The 16,386-nt window shown below is 35.1% G+C and overlaps 1 protein-coding gene across 4 annotated transcripts in view; it reads left to right on the top strand.

The window, feature by feature from the left end:
• Positions 1-16,386, top strand: part of adgrf3b (adhesion G protein-coupled receptor F3b) — a 671,400-nt gene that overhangs the window by 650,740 nt on the left and 4,274 nt on the right. The window contains exons 1-14 of one of the 4 annotated variants that reach the window (XM_087298506.1): positions 2,385-2,467; positions 2,859-2,919; positions 3,885-3,897; positions 4,017-4,154; positions 4,858-5,013; positions 5,105-5,154; positions 8,130-8,188; positions 8,301-8,437; positions 8,534-8,752; positions 9,504-9,737; positions 11,558-11,704; positions 11,794-11,993; positions 12,095-12,280; positions 15,068-16,384. In XM_087298506.1, the coding sequence (XP_087154632.1) occupies positions 2,454-2,467; positions 2,859-2,919; positions 3,885-3,897; positions 4,017-4,154; positions 4,858-5,013; positions 5,105-5,154; positions 8,130-8,188; positions 8,301-8,437; positions 8,534-8,752; positions 9,504-9,737; positions 11,558-11,704; positions 11,794-11,993; positions 12,095-12,280; positions 15,068-16,384 (2,931 nt within the window). In that variant the 5' untranslated portion in view covers positions 2,385-2,453. Of the gene's footprint in view, positions 1-2,384; positions 2,468-2,858; positions 2,934-3,884; positions 3,898-4,016; positions 4,155-4,857; positions 5,014-5,104; positions 5,155-6,844; positions 8,189-8,300; positions 8,438-8,533; positions 8,753-9,503; positions 9,738-11,557; positions 11,705-11,793; positions 11,994-12,094; positions 12,281-15,067; positions 16,385-16,386 lie in introns of those variants that run through there. The other 3 variants (XM_087298508.1, XM_087298507.1, XM_087298509.1) reach the window with 3 other exon arrangements.

Raw genomic sequence — 16,386 nt, 5'->3', positions numbered from 1 at the left:
CAGACTTTTATGATGCGTAAGAGAACTTCTCTGGAGCTACACCTTCAAACAGTAAAACCTTGGTTTGAGTAGTGGGGGAAACAAAACGGGGAGAAGATTTTCTATTTGAATCCCACTTCCTGCATTTAAATACTTTTACACAGTGACAATGAGATAAAAACTCCAGGATATAATGAAACTGATTCCACGAATAAATACTGACTTGAATTGTTTGCTACCAAATTATGTATGAGAAAAAGATGTTGTACTTAAGAGAATTGTTTTCTAAAGTCAAAAATGTTCAGCCTAAATGTTTTGTATGTGAACATTTTGTAAATAGCATCTTAAACATGTCCACTCTTAAACTAATTTCTCTACCTAAAAAAGTAAAATAAATCACTTGTTGCACTGGACACATTCAACCAAATGTAGTGTATTAGTGTTTTTTAACATAAATTTCAAATACACAATATGATTTTTTATTATGTAATAATATAAGTATTACTTATATGTAGTTATATGAAAATGTAATCAAAAATATCAGTTTATAAATGGAACCAGAAATTCGTTTTGAAAGAATGAATCAGAAAAATGTATAGTGACATTACAAGTTATTATGTCAAATGACTTTGATTTGTGTTTATGATGAAACTGTCCATGACAAGGCTGCTCTTTCAGTATCCAAATTTGTTTTTATTCCCTCTTTGTGAGCACTCAACTGCACTAAATAGGGTAAGTGATTTAATAATAATGTAATAATATACTTTTTTAATTTAAGTCAACCAAAAGTTTAAAGCAAAAGGGAAAATGTTTTGGTAAGTTATTAACTGTTTTTTTTTTTTTTTTCAACAGACCAATTCCTTCATATTACCACAGTACACAGTGTGCTATTAAACATTTATTCAAGTTAGGAATTATATGAGATTTTAAAAACAACTTTAGTTTATTTGATTAATAACTGTAATTGAGTAATTTAAGTGAATTTCTCTTTTGCAGTCTTTTATCTGCTGAACTTTATTCGGCAAAAGCCTTTTATTTGAATATCACCACACAACCTAAAATTTGCATACAGACTGTCTGCTGTGTGTCTTTCACATAGATGAGCACACATCCAGAAAATGATTACCATCAATTTAGCCACTGGTCTGACGTCAGTGTTGGTTTTAGCTTGAGCTCCTAAACTAGATTTTAATTTAAACAGTATAGCATCATTACATATAATGAAACCATATCTAACGAAACTGTTTTAAAATACTCCCTCTTTAATCTGAGTGCTAAATCTGTGTTTTTATTATTTAATTTACAACCTAATACTATTCTGTGAAACGGATATTGTCATTTGTCCCTTCGTAGACTGATGCAGCTTTAAATGAAATATTACAAGTCTTTTGAAGACCATGAATAGGACACAACAAAAGTAATACATTAGGAAAGAAAATGTCAGCTCATATTTAATCTAGTTTACTCACAGGAATTATTAACCTTTGTGGGGCTGTTTCCTGATTTTGAATGAGCATGCAAACCAGAGACATTTCCATGGATGCTTATTTAACAAACAAATACATTTGAAGAAAACAAGACACTAATTTGCAAGTGTGTTCCTGAACATTAAATCTTTCTTTAAGCCCTTACTTAAATATTTCACGTAAGCTTAAGCAATAGTTTGAATTGATTTTGCAGCAGCTTGGATGGAGTTTGTTTGGAGTCAGATAAAAAAAAAGCATTAAAGTTGATCGTTATGCTCTTTATTCACTTATAATCATTATACAACTTTTAAACTGCTTTCCTATAGCATTACTCAGCTGCTTAGATTTATGTTTACCACAACAACCTCATACTGAATAAACATGGCCTGTGTGTTACCACATATTACCATAGTCATATTGTGCGTAAGATGAGATGACTGCGGTAGTGGTCAGCATAACGGGAGGTTTAAAAGAACAATGAGAGGGGAAAATGTATTGTTATGTTCACCATTAGCAAATATCAGATTTTAAACATTCAACTCAGCATTTTACTAGTCCAGTGGGCTAAAATGGGCACTTGCTCAATAAACAGGAAGTTAATTAGAAACGTGAGCATATTTATTCAAATGCCTTGAATTTGACATTCACAAGATTTTTTTTTCTTCCTATTTCTGATAGCACCTTAGGTTTAAGCATGAAAATATTACCTAAATCAGCCCAAATGACTATCTAACCAAACTTAGTTTGGGAGCTTTGCGCTACATTTGTTAGCCAAATCTTAATGGAAAGTCTGAAGCGATGCCTATTTTGTGCTAACTTATCCAGGTGGCCTTTGGACTTGGTGGGGGATGCAAATGTGAAAGAGAGCTTTGTAAATTTGCTTTCTCCACCCCTCTGCATTTGTCAACTTTCCCTAATTCTCATTCAACATCTTCTTTCACTCTAGAAACTGGTCCTTCACAGGGAACATGTTGTTATGACAGATAACAGCCTAAAACCTTTTTAAAAATGCACACTGTAAGGTCAGTATTTTTTGGCTTGTATGACCATATATTCTTTAGTTTATGTAATTATATGTTAAGTAATATGGGTCTTTACAGAATAATATTTTCATCCAAACATTGTAGGAGTTCTGAATTTACAGTATTGTAAGCTTGCTTTTGTTTTATTTAACTCCTTAATGTTATGTAACATTTACTGAAACATATAAATGTGAATGTATTTACCTGGTGTTTTGAAAGGTTTTTTCTGTTGGTTCATGGTTTATGAGAAGCTTCAGGGAAACAGTTCATAGTACATTAGTATGAAAACATTAAGGGATATATGTGCAGAAAGTCTCACTTTGGAAAAGAAAATTTTTTTTAGGAAAACATTTGTGACTGTTATTAATATTGATCACAATCTCCTTAATAGGATCAAGACACTGTCTGGTGCAGGGATGCTGCTTTTTGCTGCACTATTCATTATTAGCCAGGTAAACACACAAAGGCTATATATGAATACAGATTGTATCCTGAGTAATACAACACAAACTATGAATAGTACATTGTAAAAAAATTATATGGTCAATTAGTCATGACAGCCTATGTTTTAGTTCATTGTAACTTTTTAAATTAAGTAAATAATGTTCTAACTTAGATTATAAGTTATGCAAGCTGTTTTAAGACAACATATTAAAATTCAAAAGTGTGGTTAATTTGATTCAGCTTAAAAACGTAAGGCAACCAGGATTTTTTTACAGTGTTATCATCTGGCTGCCACATACTGGCCAAAAAACAGATTAAAATTTCTTCTGCTCTGGCCAAAGATCAAGCTATCTTACATGCTAATTTATGTACAATAGAAGGCAAAATTATTAGACTCCTGTGAATTTTTTACGTCTTTTTCAAATATTTTTCAAGTGGTGCTTAATGTAATGTAATGATGGTTTTTACATAATAGTTTTAGTAACTCATTTCTTTTAACTACTTTCTTCAGTACATAATATGTAGCTACTGAGCAAGATACTATAATCAGTTTAAATAGATTAACTTGGCAGGTTTATTTGTCAGACAAGTCGCAACAGTGGTTTGATCTTTAGCCAATTGAAAATTGTTAATAATAAGTTAATAATATTGACCTCAACATTTTTTTAAATATAAAAACTTTTATTTATAAGCTTTAGTCCTAGTCAAACTGAAAGCAATAAGACTTTCTCCTGAAAAAAAAGTGAAATGTACTTTCTCTTTTAAACATAACTTAAAAAATATTTTTAAAAGAATAAATATTTCACATGAGCTCTTGTAATTTTGTGTTAAGCTGTACGTGTATTATTGATGCAGAACACTTTTTTTCTAGTTTGCTTATTAACACATCTTGTTACAAATCATGATCATTTATAACTAAAAAAATCTGAAGCAAAACAATTACTGACTCATTTATTCTTCTGTTACCCAATAGACTTCACAAGCAGGTAAGATTTTATTTCCCTAATAAATCAGTCTAGCTTTAAAATCTACAAAACACACAGAGTAGCATCATATAGTGATGAAACAAAGCTAATTTATCCCTTACCATTTTCAATGTTTTTAGGGTCCACAGATGTGACTTACTGGGCAGAGGTCATGATTGAGGGGAATAAAACCTTAAATGTTGCAGACTATCTGCCTGGGCTTATAGGGACTGTTCTGGATACAGGGGTAACTATCACAGGCGCTGAAATAGCAGCAGGTAAGAGATGTTATGAGTCATTCTCTATAATCCAGTATTAATTCAGAAGTCTTTCAGTTTGTAAAATATTCAAAATTGACATGAACAGTTCCCAGTGTAACAAAAACACTCAAAAATTGTTACTGCTTGTTAAAACTACTTATTTAAAATGAGCTTAAACAACACAATTATTGTTTTTTTTTTTTTTTTGTCAACTTAAAATTGTTAAAACCATTAAGTTAGCTTAATTGATTTGCATTTAGACGACATGAAGGGATTGTATGGAACTCAGCATTTTTTACAGTGTAAGTAGTATTGGTTGGATCTAAAAATTATTTTTGCTGTTTTTTCAAACTACTTATTTAAAAAGAGCTGAAACAACACAATTCTTGCATTTTTTGGGAGCAATTGTTTCATGTTCAATCAATTTAAAACTGTAAAAAACCATTAAGTTAACTTAATTGATTTGCATTGAGGCAACATGAAGGGACTGTATGGAGTCCAGCATTTTTTACAGTTTAAGTAGTATTGGTTGGATCTAAACATTTTTTTGCTGTTTGTTCAAACTACTTATTTAAAATGAGCTGAAACAACACAATTCTTGAGTTTTTTAGGATGGCAACTTAATAGTTTTATGTTCAATTCTTAGTTCCTTCATGTTGCCCCAACACAAATTGAATGTATGGAACCCAGAATTTCTTACAGTGTGATTTGTTTTATTTAGAGTGTGAGATAGTTGGCCAAAATACAACGTGCTGGTGTGGACCGGGATACGTTTGGAGCAATTATGTGTGTGATAATGTAAATAAATGCTGCAATGTGTATCAGTGTGTGGCAAATATATCAAACTTCACACCTCTGTGTCTGCCCATAGCGAATGGTGAGTTGTCAAACGAAACTCAAAGTTGTTAACATTTTATCACTTGTACCTCTGGACAATATTTATGATTGTTTCACTGCTATTCTTCTAGTTTCACTCATTGGCACGCTCACTGGTAGCTCTTCATCAGTGCAGACCATGGTATGTGTGCATTTCTTTATTTTGATAATTGATTGATCTTATATCCGATCTTAGACTTATTTACAAGCAGCTACAGAAATTCATATTGATATATGCTATATGCTTATATGTAATTATATGCTGGTGTATTTATAATTTTAAAAAGCCAACTGATTATTGTAAAATAAACTCCAATTTCTCAAGATGCATATAGAGATTTATTTTAACTTAATGACCGACTCTGTTTATCATGCTCATCATAAATCTACTTACAAAATTAAAAAAAGATGAAGCCACTAGATAAGGACACAGCTGATGCCACTAATCAAGGTGTTCAAAAGAGTCTTGAACACCTTGATTAGTGGCATCAGCTGTGTCTTGTGTTTGATTACTGTTGGAGCAAAACTGTGCAGAGCTGCGGCCCTCCAGGAAACCAATTTGAGACCTATGATTTAAAGTAATAATTGTATAACCACTTATATTTTATCTCAATACTTGTGCTGAGAATTAAAAAGTAGACCAGGCGATTAGTTTGATGGGTGCTTTCAAATTACTGCATCATCAAACTTTAATTAAAACATTCTTACCATGTTTAATCAAAAATTAATAAATAAATAAACATGGTTACTGTAGTTTAAAAAATTATCACAAACCATGAGCAAATCAAATGCAATGCAAATAATGCAAAAAGAATGAGCTTATCTAGTTTAAATGTGGTGAGATTATACAAATTTCAATCAATTCACAGGAAAAAAAAAGAAAAAAAAACATGCTTTACCCTTTTACGATAATGACCCATTTTCATAAGGGAAGTGATTTCGGAAAACGAGACTAACTTTGTTATTAAAACTATTCTGATTGGTCAAGATTGCGCTGATCTGCCTTTAACTGATCTCAATTCAGTTCTATAATTTATGATTTTATTATTATTATTATTATTATTATTACGATTTTATTATTTTATTATTCCTAAATAACAAAAGCTACGTAACTTTAGATAGATTTTATAGATGGTCTTTCTTTATATAAAATTGCAATACCACCATTTCCACACCAGCTTTTTGTGTTTCGAGCACAACCCTGCTGAAAAAAAATCTAAACCAAATTTAAATATATTTTTATTACAAACCAGCTGTTAAACATAAAAACCATTACCTTAAGCACAACATTATGATAAAAACAAATGAATTAAAAAGGAACTTTAGAAGAAAATGTATACACCATCACAGCTTTCACAATAGGACCCAACTGAAACATTACCGAATCATTAACCAACTATTAGCCATTTTAAGTTATGATTTACCTTGTGTTATGGAAAATTCCTTCAGGATTTATTTATTTTTTTGTAAATGGGCTCAATTTACAACTGCACTAGACTTGTAAAACCAAGCCACAGACATGTCACCCTGCTGTCCAAGACTGGTTACTTACTGAAGCTAAGTAGGGCTTAACCTGGTCAAGACCTGGATGGGTGACCACATAGGAAAACTATAGATTGCTGTTGGAAGTGGTGTTAGAGAGGCCAAAAGGGGGCGCTCAATCTGTTCTGTGTGTGAGTTCTAATGCCCTAGTGAAAGTGAAGGGAGCACTATACTGTCAGTGAGTGCTGTCTTTCGGATGAGACGTTAGTTCAAGGTCTTGACTCTCTGTGGTCAATCTATTGAGCCTTATTCTGGGTTTGGTAGAAGCACTTTTAGCTTAGCTCTTTAAGAATTAATACTTGTATCTGATTAGACCATTTGCATCTCACTCAAAAATGTCAAGGACCGACAGTAAATGAAAAATTGCTATGATATTTTGCAGCACCTGAAAATAGATAGGTTACTCAATGATAGCACTGTGTAATAGGAGTGTGTCTGCTGCAGCCATAGAATGGCAGCAAAGTTCCTTGGTTATTAAGCTGGAATGAGAGCATAGTTCCTAGCCATTTTGAAAACTGTGACTATTTGTGGAAAATTGCAACTTTTCATTTTTCGTTAGTGTTAGTACACAATGAGTACATTTACATGGACACCAATAATCTGATTTTAATTCGATTAAGACAATACTTTGATTAAGAGTCTTCCATGTGAACAGAGACTTTTGATTATTTAATCTGATTAAGTTCATAATTGAACTCAATAGAAATGCAATAAAGTCCATTTGGATATTAAGTGGATTTATAGTCGCATTATTGAAGTGCAGTACAGGTATACAGGTATGTATACACAGCAATCAAATTATTACCGTTGTGTAGGATTTTTTAACAGGATAGTCCATAAACTATTCTCTGCACCCACCGAGTCATTGAAGGACTACAGACACCTGCATTACGAAATTTATTTTTCCCATACTCGGTGCGGTATCAAATTTCTTTAAAACAACACTCTTCCAGCAGTTCCTCGCATCCAATATTTCGTTTGTCATGGGGGTATTCATGAAATGTTCCTGTCAAACTGCAGTTTAAGTCAACAAATTAAATAGGAAACATCTGAAATTACATGAAACTCCAGAGGAAATGTGGATAGTAGCAATGACATTAATCAAATTAGGTGCTATAACGTGTAAACTGGGATCATGAAAGAAACACTGAAAAAGTACCTCATGTTAACACCTTAATCATATAATCATTGTCTTATTCAAATTAAGGCAAATAATTTGATTACTGATGCCCATGGAAACATTGTCAGTGTAACTAAAGAAGAGTCGTTAAATAGGAGAATTATCAAAACTTTATATCAGAACTTTTTGAGTGAGATGCTAATGGTCTAATCTGATTCAGTGATTTATGCTAAGCTAAGCTAAAAGTTCTCCAGCCAGACCTGGAGATCAGCTGAATGGATTCAAAAAATGGTGAAACTTAACAGTTTAACTCAAGGTGACTTGTAAATTGAGCCTATTTGCCAAAAAAAATAGGATCTTTGCTTTAACTGAAAAGATTGCGCAACACTGAAATACAGAGTAGCTTTTATTAAGTCAAGATAGTTCTTACTCATCCTAACACATTTTCTTTTCAGCTGACGAATGCTTTTAATGTGCTGAATGCCTTCAACTCTTTGACTATGCAAGCCAGCCTGTGAGATATTTTTGTATTATTTCATTTATATCAGTAATTATCTGAACTCTGTATACACAATCTACAATGGTTTTTTAACCACAAGCGTAATGCTTCTTCATTTTTTCCACAGCCTCACAGGGTTAAATACATACTCCCACAATTTCACAGTGTCTCTCGGTGCAGTGTTTGCCACCTCCAAAGTTCAAGGCATCATTACTACACTGCTGACAAATCCAGCGATTTACACACTCAATGTTAAGACTCTAGGTAAAACATTGAAACCTTGCCTATACATATGACTACTTCCTTTGTCTATCCTAAGCAATCCTATCACCATTGCTGTGTTCTATATTATCTTTGCAGGCTTAGTATACATTGAGGCACCTGCAGGAAAATTATGCTATAATTCAAGACAACAGCTGAACTGCACCTCTATAGAAGCTATGAGCAAATGTGTATGGCAGATGTCCAGAGGCGACGAAGCGCCATTGACTTTGGGACCAGGGAGTGAAATAATGCTTTCAGATACATGTACAGAAATGTCTGCAGTCACGCTTTTAAAGACAAATGGATACTGGTCAGGTGTGTATGCAATCATATGAATACACTGTTAACAATTTCCTGCAGAACCTACAGTAACTTACTGGCAGCAGTTCACCAGCAACTTACTGTAAATCAATTACTGTAAAATTACTGTATTTACATTGTAACATACTACATAACTGTCCTACAGTAAAATACAGTTAACATTACAGTTAGTGTTATTTACAAAAAATTGTTAAAGTGCATTGTTAATGTCCTGTAGAATCTACAGTGACTAACTGTAAATCAGTTACAGCAAAAAATACTGTATTTATATTTACAGCATCTTACTGCATATGCATTTGCAGTATTGTTTATCTTTACAGTTAAATATACGGTAACTTTCACAATGCAACTTTAAAATACGGTAACATACTGCATATCTGTCCTACAGTAAAATACAGTTCACATTACAGTTTACAATGTTGTGAAATTTACAAAAACTGTTAATAATGCATTGTTAATAATGACCTGTAGAAACTGCAGTAACTTACTGTAAATCAATTACAGCAAAAATACTGTATTTACATTTACAGCACTATCTTACTGTATATGCATTTACAGTATTGCATATCTTTACTGTAAAATATACAGTAATTTTTACAATGCAACTTTAAAATATGGTAACATACTGCAAAATTGTCCAACAGCAAAATACAGTTTGCAGTGATGTGTAATTTACAAAAATCATTTACAGTGTAAAACAGGACATTAATATTGCAACATTGTGAGCTAAATTCTTTTTTTTCAGGAACATACAGCTGCCTTTTTGTCACAGACAACGTAGCTCATATGGCAATGGCACCAGTTGATATTGCACTGCTGCCAGAGGCCAGTAATGTGACAAGCAATCCACAAACGATAGACTGCTCTGCATCATCAACCGCTAAAGTTACCATCACATGTTCCATCTTCAACAGCACTGAAACGTACAAGTCCCAACTAAAACTCGGAAGTATGGAAAATCTTACACCAACTAAATTAGGTAAGCCTACAATTATGTTTAGAATTTAGTTAAATAGTGTTTGACACTGGCTTTTCGTTATCTTTATAAAGCAAACATAATCTGTCATGGCTTCAAGTCACATATAGTTTGTACTAATTTAAAAACATTTACTTGAGAAAGTTTATAATGTTTTTAACAAGTTTTTAATGTCATTAAGTGTCATTTACACAATGAAAAGATGACATTATGACAACTTGATAAATGCATCACAAACTGTTTCGTCTTTGTCATGATAAGTTTGGCCTGACAGCATCACTCGGGTTGCTGCAGATTTGTCAGCAGAGCAATTTACAATGACATTAACCATGTGGTGCTGTTATTGAATGATGATAAAAAAATTCATTTTTCTTTTTTTCTTTTTTCCTTGCATGAAATGAATGTAGTGTATATCACTTCAGTAATGTTTTTTGTTATTATGTTTTTTGTTGTTTTAGTTTTTTATTCAACTTTATTTCTTGTTATGAAAAATACACAAACATACACTTACGGGCAACTTTATAAGGTATACCTCAGAGATTTTAGTCCATATTGCCAAGATAGCATCATGCAGTTGCTGGAGATTTGTCGGCTGCACATCCATTATGTGAATCTCCCGTTCCACCACATCCCAAAGGTGCTCTATTGGATTGAGCTCTAGTGCCTCTGGAGGCAATTTGAATACAGTGAACTCACTGTCATGTTCAAGAAACCACTCTAAGATGATTCAGGCTTCATGACATGTTGCTTTATCCTGCTGAAAGTACTGTGGTCATAAAAGGATGAACATGGTCAGCAACAATACTCAGGTAGGCTGTGGCGTTAACACGATGCTCAGTTGGTACTATTGGGCCCTAAGTGTGCCAAGAAAATGTCCTCAGCACCATAGCACCACCATCAGCAGCCTAAACCGTTGATACAAGGCAAGATGGATCCATGCTTTCATGTTGTTGATGGCAAATTGTGGTCTTTTGCTGCTGTAGCCCATCCACCTCAAGGTTGGACGTGTTGTGTGTTCTGAGATGCTCTTCTGCATACCTTGGTTGTAACGGATTATTTGGGTTACTTTTGCCTTTCTATCAGCTCAAACCAGTCTGGCCATTCTCCTCTGACCTCTGGCATCAACAAGACATTTGTGCCCACAGACCTGCCGCTCTGGATATTTTCTCTTTTTCAGACCATTCTCTGTAAACCCTAGAGATGGTTGTACCCAGTAGATCAGCAGTTTCTGAATTACTTAGACCAGCCCGTCTGGCTCCAACAGCCATGCCATTTTCAAAGTCACTTAAATCACCTTTCTTCCCCAATCTGATGATCGGTTTGAACTGCAGCAGATTAGCTTAACTATGTCTACATGCCTAAATGCATTGAGTTGCTGTCATGTGATTGGCTGATTAGAAATGTGCGTTAACGAGCAGTTGGATAGCTGTATCTAATAAAGTGGCCAGTGAGTGTACAGTTTAAAAACTAATGTGAAGAACACATTGCACAAAACATGTTTTTCTCCAAAGCTCATGCATAAATTGTGTTCGATGACCTTTTCAGCGAGATTTTGCATGACCAATACCAAGCACTTATGCTTGATTATGATTAAATTAATTTCTCATTTGCTTCCAGTGAAGTTTTTGACTATGTATAAAAGTGAGAACGCAGTTTCAGGACCATTAACTAAACATTGAACTAATCCAAATGTAATAAGCTACACATTTAATGAAATCGATACGTTTTGAATGTTTCCAGATGCATTTATTACATACGTTCACCATTTATTGCACTCAAACCCTGAAGTGAACACTGATAAAAATGTTAACAATGTTTTCCAGAGAGCAATGGTTTAATCAAGTATTCGGCAGATTTCACTGTAAACTGTCTGGCAACAGGAAAACCCCCTTCCCTCACCGCCAGCTGTGTTTTAGTGAACTCTTTAAATCAGCAGCGAAATTTCTCAGCAAGCGTATCAGTCATTTACCGTAAGTAGGCCTACTGAAAGTCATGTTCGACTAGTAAAAATGATCAATAAAGTAAAGCAGCTAATCTTTCAACTGTTTTCTTTTTGTAGCCAATGACCTCTTTTGTGCAGCAGAAGTCATTTCTACCAGAACATGGCCAAAAACCAAGAATAATGATACAGCTGTAATAGATTGCACGGCAACAGGGAGACAAGGCACACTGACACGCAAATGCAATGGAAAAACATGGGGCCAAGAAGTTTCTCTGTGTGTCAAAGCGTTCCTGAGCAATGTAGCTTCACAAGCATCGGTATGCAAATGTAAAAGACATGACTCATGTTGAGCCACCTGAAAACTTAAAGACACAACTATACCACGTCTTTTTAAAGTCAAATTTTTATCTTCATCCAGGATTTTGAAAAAGGACTTGGAGCAACACAAGGGGGCGCACAGTACATCTTTCAAAGTTTAAAAAACAACACTGCTAGTGAAGAAGATGGTGAGAACAGTTTTGGAGACATCAGCACAGCAGTCAACGTTTTCCAGACTATGAAAGCGGCATCAGTCAATGTTCCACTAGGCGAAAACCTTCTTCCAGTAAGTATATCAACCATTTCGCTCACATTTGACAGCTTACCTTTAAATATGTTTGTACACTAGTAGGCCTAAAGACTTTGTTAATTTCAGAAAGAGAGTTCTGCTTTTCATAGAAGGTTCTGTAATAGTGTAGTTTATTCAATATTATTTATTAATTTGAAGTTGAAAATTCAGCTTTGCCATCACACAAGTTAATTAAATATTTTAAAACATGTAGGGATGGATTTTACTCAGACTTCAATGTGTCCTGTAATAAGACAACAACAAAAATCTGAAGAAAAAAGGCCCAGGATAGGCTTTGCCCTCTAGCTGAACTTTCCTTCCCCTCTGCTATTGCTAAATACTCAGGTGTGACTGGTAATGAGGTTTTGTCATTGTAAATTTTAATTAAACAACAGATGAGTAAATCTTTAAGTCACTGGTTAACTTAAAATAACTAATCTTTGCTCTCCTGGGGTATTTAAAAAAAGGACGAAATGTCTCGGGGTCGCAAGTCTGCATGCGGACCGGCCCATAGTAAAGAGCACTCAAGCTCAACATTATGTATAATTTGGACTTCCATCTGTTGACCGTATTCTTTAATGAGGAAGTATGCTCGTTTTTGCAATTGTTTTAGAACTTGTGATTCAGCTGCCTATAGGAGAAATCACTAGGAATAACAAACAGCAAAAAATGGCCAAAATAATTGCTCTACATGAAAGTGTGTACAGGACGATGCAAAGTAAATTAATAAAAAAGAAAATATCAGTTTGTAACATCAAGCAGCATAACATGCTGTTTTTAACATCTAAAAATGAATTGAAGCCAAAAAGATTCAAATGGCTGCACCCGCTCATATGCTAAGAATAAGGTCATTACTCTTAGAATTATCTTTGAGTAATTGATGTTGTGCATTTACTTTTGAATTGGCTTTTATTGTTTGATTCGAATTGCCATGATACACTGGAAAATGAATGTTATCCTTTTTTATTAGTCTCCAGAATCTATTGCATTCAGTATATTATGCAGATATTATCCAGTATAAATATGCAGAGTCTGCGCTACCATTATGTTGTGACATGATTTTATCGGGTGACGCAGTGGGTAACATGTTCGCCTCACAGTAAGAAGGCTGCTGGGTCCTCGGCTCAGTTGGCGTTTCTGTGTGGAGTTTGTATGTTCTCCCTGCGTTCGCGTGGGTTTCCTCCGGGTACTCCGGTTTCCCCCACAGTACAAAGACATGCAGTACAGGTAAATTGGGTAGTCTAAATTGTCTGTAGTGTATAAGTGTGTGTGTGTATGTGTGGATGTTTCCCAGAAATGGGTTGCGGCTGGAAGGGCATCCGCTGCGTAAAAACTTGCTGGATAAGTTGGCAGTTTATTCCGCTGTGCTGACCCTGGATTAATAAAGGGACTAAGCCGACAAGAAAATGAATGAATGATTTTATCAATTTTTAAGGCGCATTTGACTGTACGGAGCAGAGTGGCATGGCAGCTTGAAGACCTTTTAATCATTTAATCAAGAATATTAAAAGTTTTATGAAAATGGTCAAATAACTATTCTTTTAGTACAAGTGAGCAGAAGGCAACCGGATTAATTGGGTGTTAGTTAATCCTACATCCTCTGACTAACTTCAGAATGTCGAGATAGTGTCTGTGAGAAGAAACGCAATCCCAGGGAGTGGAACTCTAAGAGGTGTTTGGTCCTTAATGAATAAACAATTAAGAATATCGGACCCATGAAAAGATCAAAATCTGAATTATATCACTAATAATATGATTAGCTAAAAACATAAAATTGGAATACTAAAAATTGGAGTCATATTGAACTCCGAGCTGGAAACTAATTTAAATAAATTCTAAATTCTGTTCAGAAACTTTAGCAAAAGGCTTACACATTTAACCTTTGACCATTCATCGGATTTTGTCATTAGGCTCATGGAATGGAATCTTACAAACAGAAAACAATTTTAATAATATATTTTCAGAACATTTTAATGAGGCGGTTCATTCCACTGTGGTGAACCCTGATAAATAAGGTACAAAGCCAAAGAAAAATTAATGAATGAACATTTTAATGAGGTAAAATGCAGCGTTGATTAAAATAGTGTCTTTACGTTTATTTAATTAACCGCATTTACGTTTTACCAGATCCAGTAGTTCATATTTGGTATTGTTTGATGTCAACGTTGATACAAACAGTCAAAAGATCCGGAGTAACGACGAATCATGTAACAACTCTGAGCTGAATCTTTTATTTAAAAAATTTATATTTTTAAACGAGGTGCATTTTCAAATTTAACCCTCAGCTTGATGTTCATACACTTAGACCTGTGTTGCACACTGCATGGAAGGTCATTTTCAGAAACTCATACTAGGCGCTCTTTAATGTGCAGGTAGTTCCAGTCAGTTTTGAACACAGTTCGAAGTAAATGTGCTTCCCTCAAACAGTAGAAGTAGTAACCATACTTTATGGCACAATAATTGCATTTGTTTTGTATAGTAGTTACAAACCATTTATGCCCTGTTAACCAAAGTTAAATAGTGAAAGTAACTGAAGTTTATTGTTATGAAAAATGCACAAAATGTTTGATGCTTTTTGAAACTGTAATAGTAGTATATAATATTGTTTATAAATTAAAATGCATTCTTGATGAGCTGAGGATTCTTCTTCTAAAAAACAAACATGTATGCTTAAACTCAGACATTTAGAAATTTCTATGTTCCAAGCTCAATGACATGATCAAGTATAAAATAATTACTTAATTAGAATCCTCTCACACATTTTAAAATTCTGCTCTTTTGAAGGATTTCCTGGAATCAGCCAGCAGCATATTGAACGGATCCTGGGAAGTGGGAGACAAGACACAGAGCGGGGCGCTGGCCAGCCAGTATCTGTCGTCTGTAGAAGGCCTTGTGAAAAGCATCCGAATAAACACCAGCGAGGGCTACAATGCCTCAAACATCCAGCTGCAGGTCTGCAAAGGTGGCTCCGGTTGCAATAAAACCATTTTCAACGTGGATATTGAGGTGAACGCAACAGCAGATATGGTCAAAACGGTAGGACTACAGAGCTTGGCCAATCTTCTGCCAAAGGTGGGCTACGAAAATTCCCTTTTTCCTAGCATAGTCGTATCCAGCACAGTTGAGAACAACACTCAGGCGTCAGTCAACATCAGACTGGCTTTTCCAAATGAAGAGGGCATCAATGCCGCAATGCAATGTGTTTTCTGGAACGTCTCAGAAGAGAGATGGTCAGACGAGGGCTGCGTGTACGTAAAGGGTCGTGGAGGTGAAGGCTACTGCCAGTGCAACCATCTGACCTCCTTCTCCATGCTCATGTCAAAGTACCCAATAAGCATGCCCTTTCTAGATCAGCTCACATACATCGGACTGGGCGTCTCCATATGCTCTCTGTTGGCCTACATCATCATTGAGTTCTTGGTCTGGTCCGCCGTGGTCAAATCCAATCTTTCCCATTTCCGGCACACCGCACTCGTCAACATCGCTCTCTCTCTGCTATTGGCTGACTGCAGTTTCTTAGCTTCCTCCTTCCCGTCAATCCTAAATGAAACCCTCTGCCTTGTTCTAGTGGTGGCGAAGCATTACTTCTTCCTGGCGATGTTCTTTTGGATGCTTTGTCTGAGTCTCATGCTGGTCCACCAGCTCATTTTCGTTTTCAGCCGCATTGGGAAAAAGGTGTACATGATTCTAGGATTCACCATCGGCTATTTTTGTCCGACGGTGACTGTGGCGGTTACATATGTGTACTACGAAGAAGCAACTAGCATCCCATATTATAGCTCCAAAACCTGCTGGCTCACCTATCAGTCGCCTATGCAGGGATCCATCCACGCTTTTCTGTTTCCTGTTGGGACAATTGTGTTGGTGAACATGTGTTCCATGCTGGTGGTCATAGCAACCGTTTTAAAGCCGTCCGGAGCTGAGACAAACAAAAAGGGGGATAAGGATGCAGCAAAAAGCATCATCAAAGTCATACTCTTCCTCACACCTGTTTTTGGTGGGACTTGGATTCTGGGGCTTTTTGTGTTTCTGATAGATGACTCTTCGCAGTTTATTACATACTTAGTGAATTATTTGTTCACCATTCTCAACTCATTGCAGGT

Source organism: Danio rerio, chromosome 20 (genome assembly GCF_052040795.2).
Source record: "Danio rerio strain M-AB ecotype USA chromosome 20, GRCz13ab, whole genome shotgun sequence".
Classification (NCBI taxonomy): Eukaryota; Metazoa; Chordata; class Actinopteri; order Cypriniformes; family Danionidae; genus Danio; species Danio rerio.
This window is presented reverse-complemented; position numbering and strand designations above follow the sequence as displayed.